The 18,098-nt window shown below is 37.0% G+C and overlaps 4 protein-coding genes across 4 annotated transcripts; 1 reads left to right on the top strand and 3 right to left on the bottom strand.

The window, feature by feature from the left end:
- Nucleotides 1-26: 26 nt before the first annotated feature.
- On the bottom strand, nucleotides 27-545 carry LOC149503275 (uncharacterized). Its single transcript, XM_089738714.1, has one exon. It carries the CDS (start codon nucleotides 543-545, stop codon nucleotides 27-29), a length of 519 nt encoding a protein of 172 aa, XP_089594840.1.
- Nucleotides 546-5,655: 5,110 nt separating this feature from the next.
- Nucleotides 5,656-8,481, bottom strand: RpL13A (ribosomal protein L13A). The gene is made up of 6 exons (XM_028186632.2): nucleotides 8,332-8,481; nucleotides 7,877-8,007; nucleotides 7,541-7,650; nucleotides 6,823-6,968; nucleotides 6,209-6,331; nucleotides 5,656-5,781 (listed from the first exon to the last, which is right to left on the bottom strand). The coding sequence occupies exons 1-6, from the start codon at nucleotides 8,350-8,352 to the stop codon at nucleotides 5,698-5,700; spliced, it is 615 nt and encodes a 204-aa protein (XP_028042433.2). The 5' UTR covers nucleotides 8,353-8,481; the 3' UTR covers nucleotides 5,656-5,697.
- A 5,285-nt stretch (nucleotides 8,482-13,766) lies between these two features.
- Nucleotides 13,767-17,345, top strand: GXIVsPLA2 (phospholipase A2 group XII). Its single transcript, XM_028186629.2, has 3 exons — nucleotides 13,767-14,066; nucleotides 14,132-14,377; nucleotides 14,452-17,345. Exons 1-3 carry the CDS (start codon nucleotides 13,793-13,795, stop codon nucleotides 14,592-14,594), a joined length of 663 nt encoding a protein of 220 aa, XP_028042430.1. The 5' UTR covers nucleotides 13,767-13,792; the 3' UTR covers nucleotides 14,595-17,345.
- Nucleotides 15,771-18,098, bottom strand: LOC114252123 (myotrophin). Its single transcript, XM_028186630.2, has 4 exons — nucleotides 17,930-18,098; nucleotides 17,553-17,663; nucleotides 17,380-17,463; nucleotides 15,771-15,959 (listed from the first exon to the last, which is right to left on the bottom strand). The coding sequence occupies exons 1-4, from the start codon at nucleotides 17,996-17,998 to the stop codon at nucleotides 15,873-15,875; spliced, it is 351 nt and encodes a 116-aa protein (XP_028042431.1). The 5' UTR covers nucleotides 17,999-18,098; the 3' UTR covers nucleotides 15,771-15,872.

The following is an 18,098-nucleotide window of genomic DNA, read 5'->3' as shown; positions in this document are numbered from 1 at the left end:
CGCGGCGAATCAGGAAAGCAATTCGTTTACGAATGATTGCTGCGAAGCTCTATTCGCGCATCCGCAAACATCCCCGACGCACCGCAATGACGCGGCAGCCACATCAGCGCCCTGAAAGCGTTATTATACTGGACACGCAGTGTGTTGTAGGATTTCTTGGTATACTTAATCCTTAAGCTGCTCGTGTAAAAAGACTGGCAGTATGCTCTGAAAAGAGTAGCTTTCACCTCTACAGTACACCGCGCGGACCTGCGGGCCAGCATATTACTCCTTATTGACAACGCCCTGCGCTCCCTGTCCATGTCTACATCGTCTGCAAGCGTCTCAGTGACCCAGTGACCCAGATACTTGAATTGCGATACTTGCTTAAAGACACTGCCGTTGAGTGTGACTGATGGAACAGTTTCGTAGGTTTTTCTGCCTGATTTAAATACCATCAGTTCGCTTTTAATGGCATTATATGTGAGCCCATGTTCCTCCGCATAACGCTCGCATATCCTAATTAGCTTTCTGAGAGCCCTGATCGATGGGCTCAGCAACACCATATCGTCTGCATAACTGATATTATTAACAAATACACCATCAATGGAAGAGCCGACATTTGAATTGCTGAGCCCACGAATCAGGCGGTCAATGTATAAGTTAAAAAGGCTTAGCGATGACAAGCCACCCTGTCTTACCCCACAATCCAGCCTATACATATCCGACTGCGACCCCGACCACTTCACAAAGTTGCTCTGATTACCATACCAGTATTTCAAGAAAGAAATAAACTCATGAGGCAAGTCTGTATCATTCGACAACTTATGCCACAACCTGTCATACGCCACCAAATCAAACGCTTTAAATAAGTCTAAAAAACAGACGTAGACAGGAGTGCCTCTGTCTGTGTAGTACTGGACGGTGTGCTTGAGATTCAGTATAGCCGTTTGAGTCGAGAGTCCAGGTCGAAAGCCGAACTGGGCATCATGCAGCTTTACGTGTCTTCGTAACTGAATATCAATTACACCATCCAGTACCTTAGCGATGACTGTTGTTGTTGTTATACTAATTCGATAAGCCAAGCCAATCATGGACCGCTTAAAATCTGTGTGGTGATCCTTTCATTCCATGGTAAGTATTCTAAAGAATATATCAAAATGCTTATGTTGTCTCGTTTCTGTCATCACACCAGAGCTTATGACGATTTTCTGGAACGATTGCAGTCACACACAACTTCTGGAAACCCTTAACACACACTATCAAGCTTTGTAAGTGCTCTACAAATGTGAACATTACAATCTGTTTGCGAATATAGTTTTGATTGTAACGTGCATCTGCTTAAAAAGTATTTTTCCGAAATCTACACGATGAACAAATTTTGTTTTTTGGATACCTATTGAACTTATAAGTTACGTGATAACAGTTTGGTTTTCGAAAGTATCAAAATGGTTCACGCGACTACTTAAGTAAGTCGAAGCGTTAACATTATCGGTGGTCACAGCTGCACAAGGAGATTTGTCTCATCGTTTAAATTATTATCTGATGAAATCCAGTGGAGCACAAAATGGAAACCGTAAATTTATTTCCCTTTATCTACGCTAAACTAGGATAATATAGTATCTATTTATATACTTATTTTGAGACATTTTTAATAATTATCTATACAGATGGGCAAAGGGCAAAGCTCTTTATTTTAGGCGGCTCATAGACATCACACCGTGAAAGACATCACCCACCTTGGTACATGAGGTCGAACTCTCAAGAGTGTGGTATAATGGTCACCCTTCTTTTAACAAAAAATCTTACGTTACGGACGTTTTTTCCCGGTTAAGGTACCCCTCCGCATCGTCCCATAAGGAACTTCGTTCCAAAATCGCCTGACTGTTTCACGGCAGAATTGGGCAGGGCAGTGGTATTTACCCATGCGAACTCGCAATACAGTAAATATCGATTGGCAATAGATTGGCATAATACTGGGTGTTAAGATACCGCTTCCGAAAACGAAGAAAGACGATAGACGAATAGAATAGAATAGACGATGACACCTTTGATGATGGAGTTACAAATGGTGTAAATAAGTGCTCTCCTCAATCCTTTACATCGTTCACTTAGGTACATGGGACGACTATTTGATAGCATTACTACACGTATCTATTGGAAGATGCCAACTAATTATCATTAGATATGCCGTGAGCTCGCTTGACTTCGACAGAAACAAAAAAAATAAGAATTCTCCCGAAAGCTAAAATATGACTGACCAGGACCGACTCAAAGACCCCATTGTTTGAAAAAATTGTAAGAGGACTGGCTCCTGAAGCTGGAACAACACTATCGTAAACGAAAACATACGCATGAAGGGAATGCCGATTTCAGGCCCAAAGTGGACAATACACTAGAGAAAAAATTCTTAGTACATTAATTTTGCATTTACTTTCTTTCAAATGAGCACCACTACAATATACAAATAATTTAAAAAAACTAAAAAAAATACGCTTTTATAGAAAATCCCACAAAAAAAATAGAAAATATGCATGGTATCAGTAGTTATAAATATTTTATGAACAGATCTGAGTAGAAGGGTTATTTTGATAATATCCTGAAAAGCACCCCACCCTTTTTTTTACAATAAAATCATTATTACACTAATTTTAATTCATATTTATTAAGATTTATTTTCTAATTTTTAGTGGGATTTTCTATAAAAGCGTATTTTTTTAGTTTTTTTAAACTATTATATATTTCATATATATATTCTTTTATATTGAATTGTCATCGGTCCTTAATAAGTACTTAAACCAAATTTCGAGTTAATCCGACGTTTTGAAGGGTGTCAAAATCATGTTCAAAGATTCCGTTACATACTAACATACAATCTGAAGCTAATAAAAGCGTATTAAAAAGTAACTATTGAAAAAATAAGGTTTTTGTTCTGATGCGGGCAAAATATTGCCAGCCAAATATAGGTGTCCAGACGGCTGGCTGATCCTTCGGCTGGTCGTAGGACCGTCGAGGCGATTCACCCGGTTCTTATGAATTGGGTGAATCGTGACAGAGGACGCCTCACTTTCCGGCTCACGCAGGTGCTCACTGGGCATGGTTGCTTCGGTGAGTTCCTGCACCGGATCGGAGCCGAGCCGACGGCAGAGTGCCACCTTTGTGGTTGCGACTTGGACACGGCGGAGCACACGCTCGTCGCCTGCCCCGCATGGGGGGGTGGCGCCGTGTCCTCATCGCAAAAATAGGAAACGACTTGTCGTTGCCGGGTGTTGTGGCATCGATGCTTGGCGACGACGAGTTGTGGAAGGCGATGCTCGACTTCTGTAAGTGCACCATCTCGCAGAAGGAGGCGGCGGGGCGCGTGAGAGACGCACAATCCCGCCACCGCCGAGCGGGGGCCAGGGAGGCGGATCTCGCCCAAGCCCTGGCCCTCTAAGTGTTTCGGGTCCCCCTCACATATCGGTCTGGGGACTGGCGAGGGGGGCCTAAGAAGACGACGTGCAAGCTGCTCTGCACGTGTTTTACGCAAGAGCATCCGGGTGATGGAAGGCCGGCTATCCTCGACCCACGCTGGTTCTGACCCAGCGGGGTATTGTAGGTACCACCACCCCGCCTATTTCTGCCGTGAAGCAGTGATGCGTTTCGGCTCTGTCTCTCTATCTCTCTCTTACAGTTGACTCATATCAATTAATTATTAATATTAAAAGAAAATCGTTAAAAATTAAATAATCAGGTAAATAATTAAAAATTAATTTGTAAATAACTGCTCATTTGACTACCATTATTCTTGAATTTTATCCTCCCGGGTAAAAAAATTATATTTAATTATGTATAGTTAAGCAGCGGCTTCGATAACCGTTGGGGTAGACGTGTTCTGGAGTGGAGACCGCGAACCGGCAAACGTAGTGTAGGACGCCCTCCTGCTAGATGGAGCGACGACCTGCGCAAGGCAGCTGGCAGTAACTGGATGCGTAGAACCGAAGATCGGGTTCAGTGGCGAGCTTTGGGGGAGGCCTATGTCCAGCAGTGGACTGCCGCAGGCTGATGATGAGGCAGCGGCTTGGCTCTGCCCCTGGCATTGCTAAAGTCCATGGGCGACGGTAACCACTCACCATCAGGTGGGCCGTGTACTCGTCTGCCTACTTGAGTAATAAAAAAATATATACGAAATCGAAAAAAATCATTACGTTACATATATAAAAATAGGGCCAATTCCCATATATAATTTGATTAATTATTTACCTGATTATTTAATTTTTAACTGATTTTCTTTTATATCTAATAATTAATTGATATGAGTCAACTGTAAGAGAGATAGAGAAGTAAATATATCCTAATACATGTCTCACTCAGTCTCATGCGCGTGGATAATGCCCTCGCGCTCTTACCCACAGAGGTATTAAATTGAATTTAGGGGATGATTGGCCCTTTAAAGCATCTGCAAAGCAATTCGGATAAACGGAAAATGTCTGGGAGTATTGGCGACTTATTTTTAAGGATATTGCCTAAAATATACGTAAAAATCAGCTTTCAGAAAATACGTGAAATAGGTCATGATTTTCTGTACCTTGAGTACCTAATACCTGAAAATTGGCCGTCTAAGCAAGGTAGCAGGCAGGCATGCGTTCTTAGTACATACTAACACTACGCAATCGGCCACATTTTGTTTGTCAGAAAATACGTGACATCTGAGGGCCCTGGGATCTTACTTTATTAGAACTTATATCTCAAGGTGGGTGGTGCATTTATTTTATTTTATTTTCGTTGTAAATGTCTATGGGCTCCAGTAACCATTTAACACCGAGTGGGCTGTGATCTCGTCCACCCATCTAAGCAATAAAAAAAGTCCTGCGCTATTTTTAAAGATGAAGAAAATATAGATATTTAAAGAAGCATGTGTGTTTTTATTCTTTTTTATACCCTAATAACTACAATTGGATAAAAATACATTAGGAACACCTCTATCATAAACAGGAGTTACTTATTGAGAAAAGAAATGTTCTTGAAGTTTCTCACAATTCGACACTTATTCATATAGAAAATTAACCTGAAATCAAACTTTATTTTTTTATTTTCTTTAATAGTGGCGCCAAATTCAATACATTTTTTAGATATCCACAATACATGTAAGAATTTGAAACACTAAATTTTTATAGTAATATTTGATGTTTATCTTGGGCCCAGCACATTAGGGAGAGTGGCCATTCCCCTTTGTCGGTTTAGTAAATACATATTTCATAGACCCGTAATGTAACGCAATAGGTGGTAATGAACTTCCCAGTGCATTTTTTCATTATAATATTATTAAGTGCAAAAGCAGTGCATTACTTTAGTGACTATAATCGGAAGCGTCAGCCCAGATCCGCCTGGGTGCTTTTGGGCACTTCAAGCAACGGGCATCGTCTTCGTCGAACTCATAATCGACAAACTAACCCATATACGACCCACAGTTTCTCGCCAACATTCTGGGGGTCAACACGATTCGGTGTTAGATACTGCCAAGCACTGGTCTTGCTGCTCTCAGCTGCAAGCGTATTATATCGCAGACCTTCACTTAGATTTATAAAAAAGTCGGGCTGCTTTTTCAATCAGTAGATGCAGTATTAATATGTTATGCTAATATCAGGATAAGTTTACGTAGTGAGTTTGGTCTGCTACCCATAGTAAAACAACAACTTTGGCAACCAAAAGGTTTATTTTTGTTATAATTTCTTAGTCCTAATTGTATCCATAGGATTGGATGATGGTAGTGAATGGTGTTGTCGCCTTCGACACCTTCTCACCAGCATCCTTGGTGATCCTCTGCAGAAAACAAACAATCAATTACAATCAAATTTATTACAAAACATTTTTAATGTTGTAGTTAATAAATCAGTTAAATTTTATTTTCATAGACCTCAAATAATGTAGGTAAGTTAAAATGATCATCACATTTAATAATTCTTACAGATATATTTTTTAATCAATTTATATAACTTCACATTTTTATGCTATAAGTGGAGTTTTCTTCACTTAAATTGATTTAATGTGTCTAGTTATAGACATAATTAAAAACAATGTTCCAGTTTAATCTTGTATTTATTATCTTTATTTTATTATTGTCTGGGAAATGTCAATAACAAGTAAACTGTAGTATTTGGAACGGCAGACATAATAAAATGAAAATAGCAAACACAATATTAGACAATAAAAGCAGTTTTAAATTTTATTGGGTGTATTATTCACTTACCTTAAGTTTCTTTTCATAGGCAACTCTCTTAACAGCCTTGCCCTTCCTCTTGTCTTCAAGCTTACGAACAACATCACGGTATTTCCATCCAATTTCATGGGACAGTCTGCCTACATGACAGTACTGAAATAAAATGTTCATATAAGATAAGTACATGTTTGATAATTGAATATATTAATGCTGAAACTTAATTTTCTCAGTTAATAAATTTTTGCAACACATATTATATTCAGTCGCAAATTACCCTTGTGCAAACATCATAGAAGTTTATCTATTGATTCAATATTATCCTATATCTTATCAAAAGACAGTCTGTGTATTGGCAAGAATTATAACTGAAAGTTCTTTGTTGAAGCGTGTATGGCTGACCTTTGATGTTTTAGTATCTCTCATAAAAAGCATGTAGGAAATCTTTAGTAGTGCCTTGGGAATGAAGCTAGAAAGAATTGAACTTGTATATAAGTAACCAAGCACAGTGAAAAAGTCAGCCTTGCACTTGTTGGCCTAAATCCTATTTACGACTAGTAAGTAAGGTACTTGATCAAGTACTCTCAATCAAATGACTACCCATTGACTGACTGACCATTGTGGGAATTGAAATAATGATTACTTACATTACGGCCAGGTTTCAGACAGAAGACACGTAGAGCAGCAGGCACTACAACACGTCGACGGTTATCAAAGGGAGGAGGGCACCCATCATATGCACGTAGCCTCCTAAGAGCATTCTTGCCACGCTCTGTTTTGTGTGGGATCATGCCTAGAACGAGACACTATGGTACATAAACTATTCTAGACAACAAAAATATTATTTAAAAAAATATTATTCATATTGTTTTCTTAGATCATTTTTATCATATAATGTAGGTAATGTAATAAATAATCATTAGTTCAGTTCTATTTAGTTACTAGAACCAAATTTAGTGTTTATGAGAAGAACAAGATGAAAAAAGGTTAATATAAGTACTATATTTGATGTATACATATGTTAACTGACTGTTGCACCATGGGGTCGTGTGTTCAATTCCCACATCAGTAGGTTTGTTATCTAGGTGTGTATTATCTATATATGTATATATTTAAATATATATAAGTAAATTTGTCAGTTTCTGGTACGCATAACATAGGGAATCCTAATTGGGGCCTGATGACCATGTTTTTATTCCCAGTTTCTATTATTATATTATTCACGTGTGATTTTTATAGGCCCCAATAACCACTTAATACTTGAAAGAGAATGGAATTTAATTCTGAAATGGAATCTAAATAGGGACTGAGTGACCGTGCGTGATTTGTTCGGCATTATTGTTATTATTTAACATGAAAATATACCTCTTACAGTCTTCCATAGAATCTTAGATGGAGCTCTAAAATGGAAAGGTCCACGAGCAGGATTCACGTTGCACCTCTTACGCAGGAATGACATAAGCTTGAGTTTGTTCCTGAAATTGTACTTATATTATTTACATTCAACCCAAAGTAAGTGTAATTGTTACTATTAAGATTCAGGAATTTTTTTATCAATTAGCAACACACGTTTAAATCATTCAGTCGCAAATTACCCTTTCAATCATCATTTTCTAGTTGTATGCAAAACACTAAGAATAAGGGATATAGTCTATTACAACACAACATCCCATGTTCTCTAACATTTTATGTATTGCTTACCTAAAGAAGTTGCCAGAGATGTTGATTTGTTCGCAGCGAACCACAACAACTTTGTTCCCTTCGAGAAGGACCTTGGCGATGACTGCCGCCAGACGGCCCAGCAGATGACCACGGCCATCGATCACTATGGCCTGAAATATGGCCCAAGTTTAAGAGTTGTCCACAATGTAACATATAACCTCAATTTTTTAAATCTTCTGTGGAGCTTCTTTATATCTGTTTGAACCTTTATTGCAAATTGAATCACTATTTAAAACAGACAAACAATAAAATTTTATTCGAGTCGGTGAAAATAACACGCACGTGTCTTGGTGGATGCGGTCGACTCTATTAAAACGTTTTTCAACGATGAACCATAACTAAAACATTTCATTCTACACATAAACGTTAATTAAATAATATTTCGGACTAATTGATGAGAATTTTTGTGTGGAAATCGCATTTTTTCTTCTCACCTTATTGCTAAAGCCCGTCATTTTCACAACGAAACGGAAAAGAATATCTTTTTAAAACAATATGGCTACCGGATCTTTTGTGTTGCCAGAGAGAGAAACGACGACAAAGGCATTGCAAGTGCACCATAATCTTAAACTCTGAGCTTGTAATACTCACTATTTTTTTTTTTTTTTTATTGCTTAGACGTGTGGACGAGCTCTCAGCCCACCTGGTGTTAAGTGGTTACTGGAGCCCATAGACATCTACTACGAAAATGCGCCACACACCTTGAGATATAAGTTCTAAGGTCTCAGTATAGTCACAACGGCTGCCCCACCCTTCAAACCGAAACGCATTACTGCTTCACGGCAGAAATAAGCGGGGCGGTGGTACCTACCCGTGCGGACTCACAAGAGGTCCTACCACCAGTAATTACGCAAATTATAATTTTGCGGGTTTGATTTTTATTACACGATGTTATTCCTTCACCGTGGAAGTCAATCGTGAACATTTGTTAAGTACGTATTTCATTAGAAAAATTGGTACCCGCCTGCGGGATTCGAACACCGGCGCATCGCTATATATGAATGCACCGGACGTCTGATCCTTTTAGGCCACTAGACAAAATAGGTAGATTGATCTATTTATTTAATAGCTTCGACATATGTAAATTTATGAAGGAAAAGTAGTCAAGGGTACCTACTAAGTAAAATGATTTATAGGGAGGATTAAAGCGTTAATCATTATCATTTGAATTTTGGGCGAATTATTATCAATCACTCATCTGTGACCACGAAAACTTTAAGCTATCCGTCACTTCAGAAAAGGTATTTGTAATAAGGCATGAGATTAAATTTTTTTTAAGTATCCACGTCTCTCTAAAATCGAAATAAATACTATTAGTTTGATATGAATTAAGTCAAGACATAGATTGTGATAGGTGTTGGTCACCTAGCTTTTATTAGGTCTGGTGATATCTTAATTGAAATGGTTTTGTATCCGCTATTTTTTGGGAAATATCTGGGGAGTTATCCTAGTGGAAAAATAAATTTGAAAACTATTGATTTACAATGAGTACATAGCTAAATTCAAACTCCACGCTGAGGCTCTGGATAAATAATAACCCACACCAAAATACTAATTAAAACTCAATTAATTACTACCACACTCAAGGTAGATACAATTCCCAATTCGCTTTCGTTTCGCATTAGGTGATTCATCGCTGTTTCGCTTTTGATAGAACTGATTAAGTTACTAACTCCCTTCATGACAACAGGGGTCGTCGTGCTTCTTTGCGGGGGTATGGAGTGGGCCTCGGGGCGAATCCCACTGCCTGGGAATGGGCTCCCTGCTCTAAGGGCAGCTTCATGTCGTCTTTGCAACTGTAGTCAACATGACATGCTTACAATTTTCCAGAACATTTCCAGTAGTACTAGTCGCTTCGATATCTGTTTCCACTATTTGATATTAGATGGCGTTACTCGGACCGACCTAACGCTTCTTGAGCATTCTCGATAGTACTAGTTATTTTGATATTCGACTGCCTGACTGATTCGGTGGCCCCTTCCGACTAGGCGCGTCAACACCTCCGCCCCCGCCATTCGCCCAATCACGATGTTCGACCAGCCCATACCGTGGGCCCCGAAGGTCAAATATTTAGGCGTCACCCTCGACAGTAGGATGACATTCCGCCCTCACATCAAGACGGTACGCGACCGTGCCGCCTTCATTCTAGGACGTCTCTACCCGATGATATGTAGGCGAAGTAAAATGTCCCTTAGAAATAAGGTGACACTCTACAAAACTTGCATACGCCCCGTCATGACCTATGCAAGTGTAGTGTTCGCTCACGCGGCCCGCACTCACTTAAAGTCATTCCAAATTATTCAATCCCGTTTTTGCAGGATAGCCGTCGGAGCCCCGTGGTTCGTCAGGAACATCGATCTCCATGACGACCTGGACTTAGAGTCCACCAGTAAGTATATGCAGTCGGCGTCGATGCGCCACTTCGATAAAGCGGCACGACACGAGAACCCTCTCATCGTGGCCGCCGGTAACTACATTCCCGATCCTGCGGACAGAATGGAAAGCAGTCGACGTCGCCCAAAACACGTCATCTCGGATCCTCCCGATCCACTAACGGTGCTTCTAGGTACTTCAAGCACCGGCCACCGTTCTGGTCGAACCCGTCGCTTGCGACGAAGGGCTCGACGAGTAAATTAACTCTCAGCCCACTGAGTTTCTCGCCGGATCTTCTCAGTGGGTCGCGTTTCCGATCCGGTGGTAGATTCTGCGAAGCACGGCTCTTGCTAGGGTTCGTGTTAGCAACGTCATCAGGTTTGAGCCCCGTGAGCTCACCTACAAAAGTTAGGGTTACGCTGATATAGCCTCTCAAGGCTCTCAGCTTAGGTAAAAAAAAAAAAAAAAATGATTCGGTGGTGCAGTAGTCAGCGCCCCTGACATGTATGCCGAGGGTTGTGGGTTCGATTTCTACTTTGGGCAAACATTTGTGCGAGTTTGTATACTCTTTGAATGGGTGTATAATTATGTAAATATGGACAAAACAAAAATAAAAAAGTATAGAGTATCTCTGAGAGGTATGTGGTACACAAAACACATTGTTTTGTTCCCAGTTGATATTTACTATTAAATCTGTTTCTACAATGACTGATATATTAAGTATTGCTAAGAAAACTTTATTCCGTGACTGGAGCATAGAATGGGAATCTTTTAAGTATAAGTATTCTATAATCCTACCAACAATACCCCGTTCCCCATGGTTTTTTAAGTACAGAAATCTTAACAAAAGTACCACTAGCATTCTTATCAGAATGCGACTGGGTCACGTTTGCTCTCCTGTCCAGCTGTTCAAATTCAAAGTAAGAAATACAGCAATATGCGACTGTGGATCCGAGGAAGGTACTGTGGATCATATATTCTTCAACTGCATTCTTAACAATAATTGTGATTCCCTATATACTTTATTAAAAAACATAATCCCCTTCCCCATCAACATGAACTTCCTATTAACTCTCCCCAGTAAAAAGGTAGTCTACTCGCTTGCATCTTTCATAGACACTAATAATATAAAATTGTAGTTCCTACTAACTGTTAAATACAAAAATTGTAAAACTAAATAGGTAACTCTATTTTCAGTTCATGCCTGTAAATGTTATGTAAATGTCCTAGCATAATTATGTTGATACCTCCACTACCTGACGTTGGCAAAATTGTACTTTAATCTAAGTAACAAAAGCCAGAAAGAAAGGAAAAAAAAAAAAAAACTGTTTCTGCCATTTGACGACACATGACATAACTAGAACGGTATAAAAAATTTAAGCGACCATTGGGTTTTTTGCCGGAACGTTAGGAATGAAGTTGTGTGAAATGTTTATATTGTGAATTTGATGTTGCTTCAGGATAAATGGTGGGTTATTAAACGTTTAAATCTGTAAAAGTGCACTACTGTGAGAAATTAAAGTAGCTGGATATAGTTTTTTGAGTTATTCCAAAAAACCAAACTGGTGGTAGGACCTCTTGTGAGTCCGCGCGGGTAGGTACCACCACCCTGCCTATTTCTGCCGTGAAGCAGTAATGCGTTTCGGTTTGAAGGGTGGAGCAGCCGTTGTAACTATACTGAGATCTTAGAACTTATATCTCAAGATGGGTGGCGCATTTACGTTGTAGATGTCGATGGGCTCTAGTAACCACTTAAGGTGGGCTGTGAGCTCGTCCACCAATCTAAGCAATAAAAAAAAAAAACCAGTGAAGAACCTAAATTTCCACCCATACCACAGATATTGCAACATTATTTTATTTCATCTTGTTTCATTCAATTTAATTCCAATGGATTTCGAATAAATGAACTTTATTTTATCTCTTTTCAGAGTATATGTGATTTATATTTGGTCAAATGTACCTGTTTAAAAATAAAATGAACTTTTATTTGAAATGATGAATAATGAAATTTTATTTTGATGTTAGCATTAACGCCGTCATTGAGGGACGTGAATAGTCACGTTATATAGATAGCCAGTCGAGACTTTATCACCACGATAACTGGATTGCGCTTTGGCCATAATACTGCACCGTCGTACTTTGCTAGACTTGGCATTAATACAAACAATCTATGTACACTCTATGGATCCAGAGAAGTATGGAGGGTAGATGTAAGGAGAACCGCCTCTCTGTGTGAAAAAGTATCCGTTAAAATCTGCTAAATAAGGGTAGCACTACAGTACCAAGCGGGTGAATTTTAAAAAAGGCGCTGAAAGTTATTGGAATAAGACAGAGAAAAAAAGGACGAAAGAACTGTAAGCACTAAAAAATCACAAAAAGTATATTATTTAAAGCTGATAAGAAAATGCAATCGATGTCTTCACGTTTTACCACAGCAATACATTTAGGTTATAAACAAAATTAGTTTGGATTACGTCAACATGTGAGGTCTTGTATATTACACTGTCACTAACTACTCTAGTCATTAAATATATTAAATTTCCTAACTCAGCATACTTCAATCGCTTAACAATTGCTCAATTCATATCATACCCTGTGCCTATGCTAGCGCCATTGTGGGGAATTTTTTAAATGTTTAGTGCTGAAAGAGGGACTCTTTTTCAAGCTTCTCCCTTAAGAGACGGTTTTCCTTACCCCTGCCCTCCATACAAAGAAGGCACCTTGGAGCATCTTATTTTTGACGGTCAAAACTTCTTGCTTGACAGATTAGTATTGGATAATAAACTCAGTGATGTGAAAATTGAGTCCGATTCTTCATTCCGCCCGCCGCCACTTGCAGAGTTATTAAAAGACATACATAATTACAAATCGATATAATAATATATATATACATACTGTTATACATACAAAACAGTAAATGATTAAATCACAGAGTTGAATTCTATAGTAGGTCTATATATTAAGTGTATAATCTATGGTCTATGTATATTGTATTATCTATGACCATAGATTTTGTTTTTGGTACAATTTTTCCTTATTAGGAAAAGCAAGGGGATCTAATCCCATACAGTCGAGACCATAGACAATACAATTACTATGACCACAGATTATAATTAAATTAAGTACATTTGCATAGGATTGAGGTATTTTTGGCGGGAGCGCGAGGAGTAAAATTGTGTAATTTGTTTTATTTTGTGTAATTAGTGTTTCTTCAGGTTTAAATGTGTTATAACGGTGGTTTATTAACTGTTTAATATCTGTGAAAGTGCACAAATGTGGGAAAATGAAACAAAGCCGCTGGTCGTAACTACTCGGGATCCTCCAAAAAGTCCACTGAAAAAGTCTCAGTTAATGACCACCTTTTACTGAGATTATATTTCATTCCATATTATCATTTTTCATAAAATCAAGAATATTAATTAAAATAAGATATGACCTAAAGGTCTTAATTACCAAGTCATAAAATTCTTTAGAAATATATATTAAAATGACATTAATAAATTTAAATACGGATAATCTTCGATGCAATATGTGATTTATGCGGATTTGTTGTTAAATTATACAATGGAGATACCATACAAGAAAATATGTATTTATTTATTGACGTTTGCAGCTTACGCGTATACTGGTATTGGATCTAATATGCTAAGAAATTTGAAAGATGCTGTTCTATCCGCAGAATCAGTCTTTGGAGATATGTTTCGTAATGTTATTACTGTTGCCGAGAAATTTAAATCTTTACATGATGTATTCGATGCAGCCGTAGAAGAAGAATGTATATTTACTTGTCCAGGAGGTAATTTTTGAATCCTTTGGCTTATTTATGTAAACAAAAAAAAGTTGACAGTGTAATTATTTCAGGCCAAAAGCCAGTTAGAAACCGAAATCATATACCAAAATCTGATGGATGTGGTTCATTAGGATTTGAAATATCATCGGAATATTTACCATTAAATGAGATGACAAAATGCTGTGATGCTCATGATATTTGTTATGACACATGCAACAGCGGAAAAGAAGTATGTGACCTAGAGTTTAAGAGATGTCTCTATAATTACTGCAATTCATATAAATCTGTGAACATTGCTGGTGAAACTATCACTAAAGGTATGTTGTGATCTGAAAAGTTGTGTGTGATTTCATTCTTTTAAAAATTAATCCAAGGAATTTAAAACTTTTAGGTTGTAAAGGTGCAGCTAAATTGCTATTTACAGGAACACTTACATTAGGATGTAAATCATATTTGGATGCACAGAAGAATGCTTGTTACTGTCCAGACAAGAATACAAAGTACAAGAAATATTCAGGAAATGGTGAATTGTAGTGTTTGTGATTATCGTTATTTAAAACTATTTATTTGTTGTCGTACTATCATGTTAAGCCAAAGAAGAAGAACTAGCACAGATGTTAGTGTTAGAATTCATTTCAAATTTTGGTGTGTTGTTTTATTATATTTTTAATATAGGTGGTGTCATCGGTATATATATATCCACCATATATATCCCTTGAATCACTTCATCTAGTCTACATCATTTACAAATCTTATATTATAATTTTTTTATTTAATAATCTAAAAGTCCTGAACAGATACATTTTAAAGTAAGACTTTGTTATTTTAGACAAGGATTATGGTGCTATGTAGCTGCCTTTTTCATTGGTTTGTTCGAAGAAAAGTATCTGTGCACCTTATGTAAAGTCTAATATCACTATACAGGGTGGGTATTAATTACTGCAACCACTTAACACCACATAGATAATAAACAAAATAAATGTGTAATTGATAAATATTAAGCTCTTAAAAATCATCATACTTCATCTATAACTTAATGAGTATACCCACTGCATATGTGGTCAGTTAATGGCTTATTTTAAATCTCCACTTACATATTCTAACACTTCTAATTCGCTGATTGCAAACCAAAGAACACTGAAATGTCACCGTCAGCAGTGTGATTGAAATCATGCTGTTACACTACTGGGAAACAACTAGATAGTATGGAGCAGACAGTAAAGCAGTAAAAAGAAATAAGTAGGTATGTCATAAAAAAATCACAAATTTCCTCTTCATGTCAATGAAATAAGAGCACATATCATTTTATGTTATCAGGTACATTATTGGTACAAACTGTTGATTATATTTCATAATGTAATTATATTGGTTTCACATTTGTACACACCCAAAGAGACCCCTAGAGATACAAAAGATTTTTAAATAAAATTAACTTTTGATTTTTTTCACTTTTTATTTGGTGAGTACACTACATCATAATTAGCTGGAATATTCCAATGAGTTTATTAAATAATTTAATTACTAAAAGTATAATACTTTTATGGGGCTTAAATTTTGTTAATAATAATTTTGCAGCTCTAACTTTAAGGGGTTGGCTCTATAATATATATAAGATACCAAAAACGACTTTATGGATGCATAATCAAAAATAAATTTCTTTCAAACCATCATAACTTTGAGCATACAAAAATAATTCATTTATTATAAATAGAAGCTTTAAAAAAATATTTTGTTGAATTTTTATATGAATCTATACCTTAGCATAACAAAGTAAGTTTATTAGCGAGATGATAAAAGTTCCAGTATAGTCATTCACGTCAAGAGTTCTTTGATTTCATCTTTTTCAGCAGCTTCAAGGTATGGGGTGCCATCTGGGGTTTTACCATTCTTAGAAGCTCCCTACAAGTAAGAAAACAATTAGTAATTAGTTAATTTTAGAGAATTTGGAGAATTTCTTTATGCTTTATATCCTCTTCTTCCTTCATCCATTTGTAGTAACAATTATCCTATCTTTATAGCCCTATCCAACTTTTCTTGTAATTATTTTTATTTACACAGTCTATGTTTGTTACAAATTTAAAAAGATTTCTAGATTTCTTTTTATTGCACAATATTTCCATGATCAAGAACTGCTGAGTGAATTTAGAGCACATCATAATATTGAGTAGCACAGCCAGAGACTCTTTCACTACAGTGCTCACTTTGATGATAATTATGCCTGTATCCCTAGAAGACTACTGGTCTGGATTCAGCAAAGTAGTTTCCGTGACCATCACATCTGGCTACATGATGGAATCCAGCAATTGAGTCCTCTTGGTGTTCGCCTTAAGTTAACTATGACTTAATTCAAAGTACAAATCATAATGACTCAAGATGATTTGTGAGCTTGTTTTATTAAACAAAGTTATTCCTTCATAATGGAAGTCATTTGTGAATATATGTTGAGTATGTAATTCATTATGCCAACAGTACATGCTTGTGGAGATGCCACGAGACAGGATAAGGACGAGTGTGTACATGGCACCCTTGTCTCGGCTCGTGGCTTTCAGAAACGTGTCAGTTTTTACGCTCGATTCCAAGGGTCTCAGGGAGTCTTGAGATGAAAACGAGAGCATGCCTGTACACGCTCATTCATTTAGTTGTCTGTCAACTGCATCAGTTTCTTCTAGGTCCATTCAAAAGAGAATCTGAAGTTCAATTGATACAACAAGTACATGGTGTGGTCTCGTGTCAAGCTTCTATGCAACGAGAGCAAACAAGCGACACATGAGACAATGAGATGAACGTGTACAGCACATTAGGAAAATTGTTACCCAGCTGCTGGATTCCAACAATGGTACAGTCACAATTCAACAATAATGCAATAGGAATCTTAAACCTTTATGTCACAATGGCCTTAAATTTTGTTTTTATTTCTAATTATAATTACATGATATTATTTACCCCTTTGACTGTTGTGTAGGTCACCAGTGCCTTCAGTGGCCACATTAAAGTAATTATGTCGATTTCTATTACTTAGCACCTAGATTGCCTAACTTTGCTTTCTTTTGTTTTTAATGAATGTGTCTTTTAGGTCTTTTAAAAATAGATTCATTCTCATTTTCTTCCGATTCATCTTTCCCAGAGTCTACTAGATATTATAGCGCTTAGTAAGAAGATCGAAGACAGAAATTGACATAATTACTTATCTGCCCCATGTAGGGTGCCAGTGATCTATGTGGCAGTAAAAGGGTAATTATTTTTAAAGCTCTGTAATTGTTATTTATTAAATTATTAATATCACAATTCTATGTATTATTTAAACTGCGAACATACTTACATTCTTGAGTAATGTTTTGACACAGTCAGTGTGGCCTTCCCATATTGCAGCTAATAGAACTGATATTCCATGTTTATCAACAACCTGTCAATTACCAAATTAAGTGTACAGGTAAAATAGTTATTTGTTTGTTACAAATCAATCATTCTGGTTTATGGTTAATGTATGCTTACATTTGGATCAGCCCCTTTGTTCAGTAAATAGTTCAAGACAGTTGTTTGTCCATAGTCTGCTGCATAGTGTAATGGAACTCTTCCATCTATAGAAGCATTCACGTCTATTTTCTAAAATAATATTGCATGACATTAAATCATTCATTAAGGCGTGATATTAGTATCATAATTGCATATTATCTAAATCTGTAAAAATGGTTGTACAATGGTAAGTACAAAGAAGTATAATGAAGCAAGGATAATTGTGGGACATTTTGTTGTTTGTAATTACACACTCGAGTGCAAGAATACTTTCTCTTGCCAACAATACAATGCTAGCGGTTTCGTATGTTTACGCAAATAATGATTAATGTAAAATTATGATGTACACTGCCTACCTTATTTTCAATAATGTCCTTTACTTGGTCTATATCCCCGTTTTTGATTCCCCAAACTAATTCGCTCATGATGATGTACTTTTTAATCCTTTTTAAGTTTATCACTTTTTTAAATCGAATACAATACAATGGAAGAAATGGCGTTTTTGTCAGATTTTGACATTTTTTT

This window comes from Bombyx mandarina, chromosome 03 (genome assembly GCF_030267445.1).
Source record: "Bombyx mandarina strain Sakado chromosome 03, ASM3026744v2".
Classification (NCBI taxonomy): Eukaryota; Metazoa; Arthropoda; class Insecta; order Lepidoptera; family Bombycidae; genus Bombyx; species Bombyx mandarina.
Note: the sequence above shows the minus strand (reverse complement) of the source record. Positions and strands in the feature narration are given on the sequence as shown.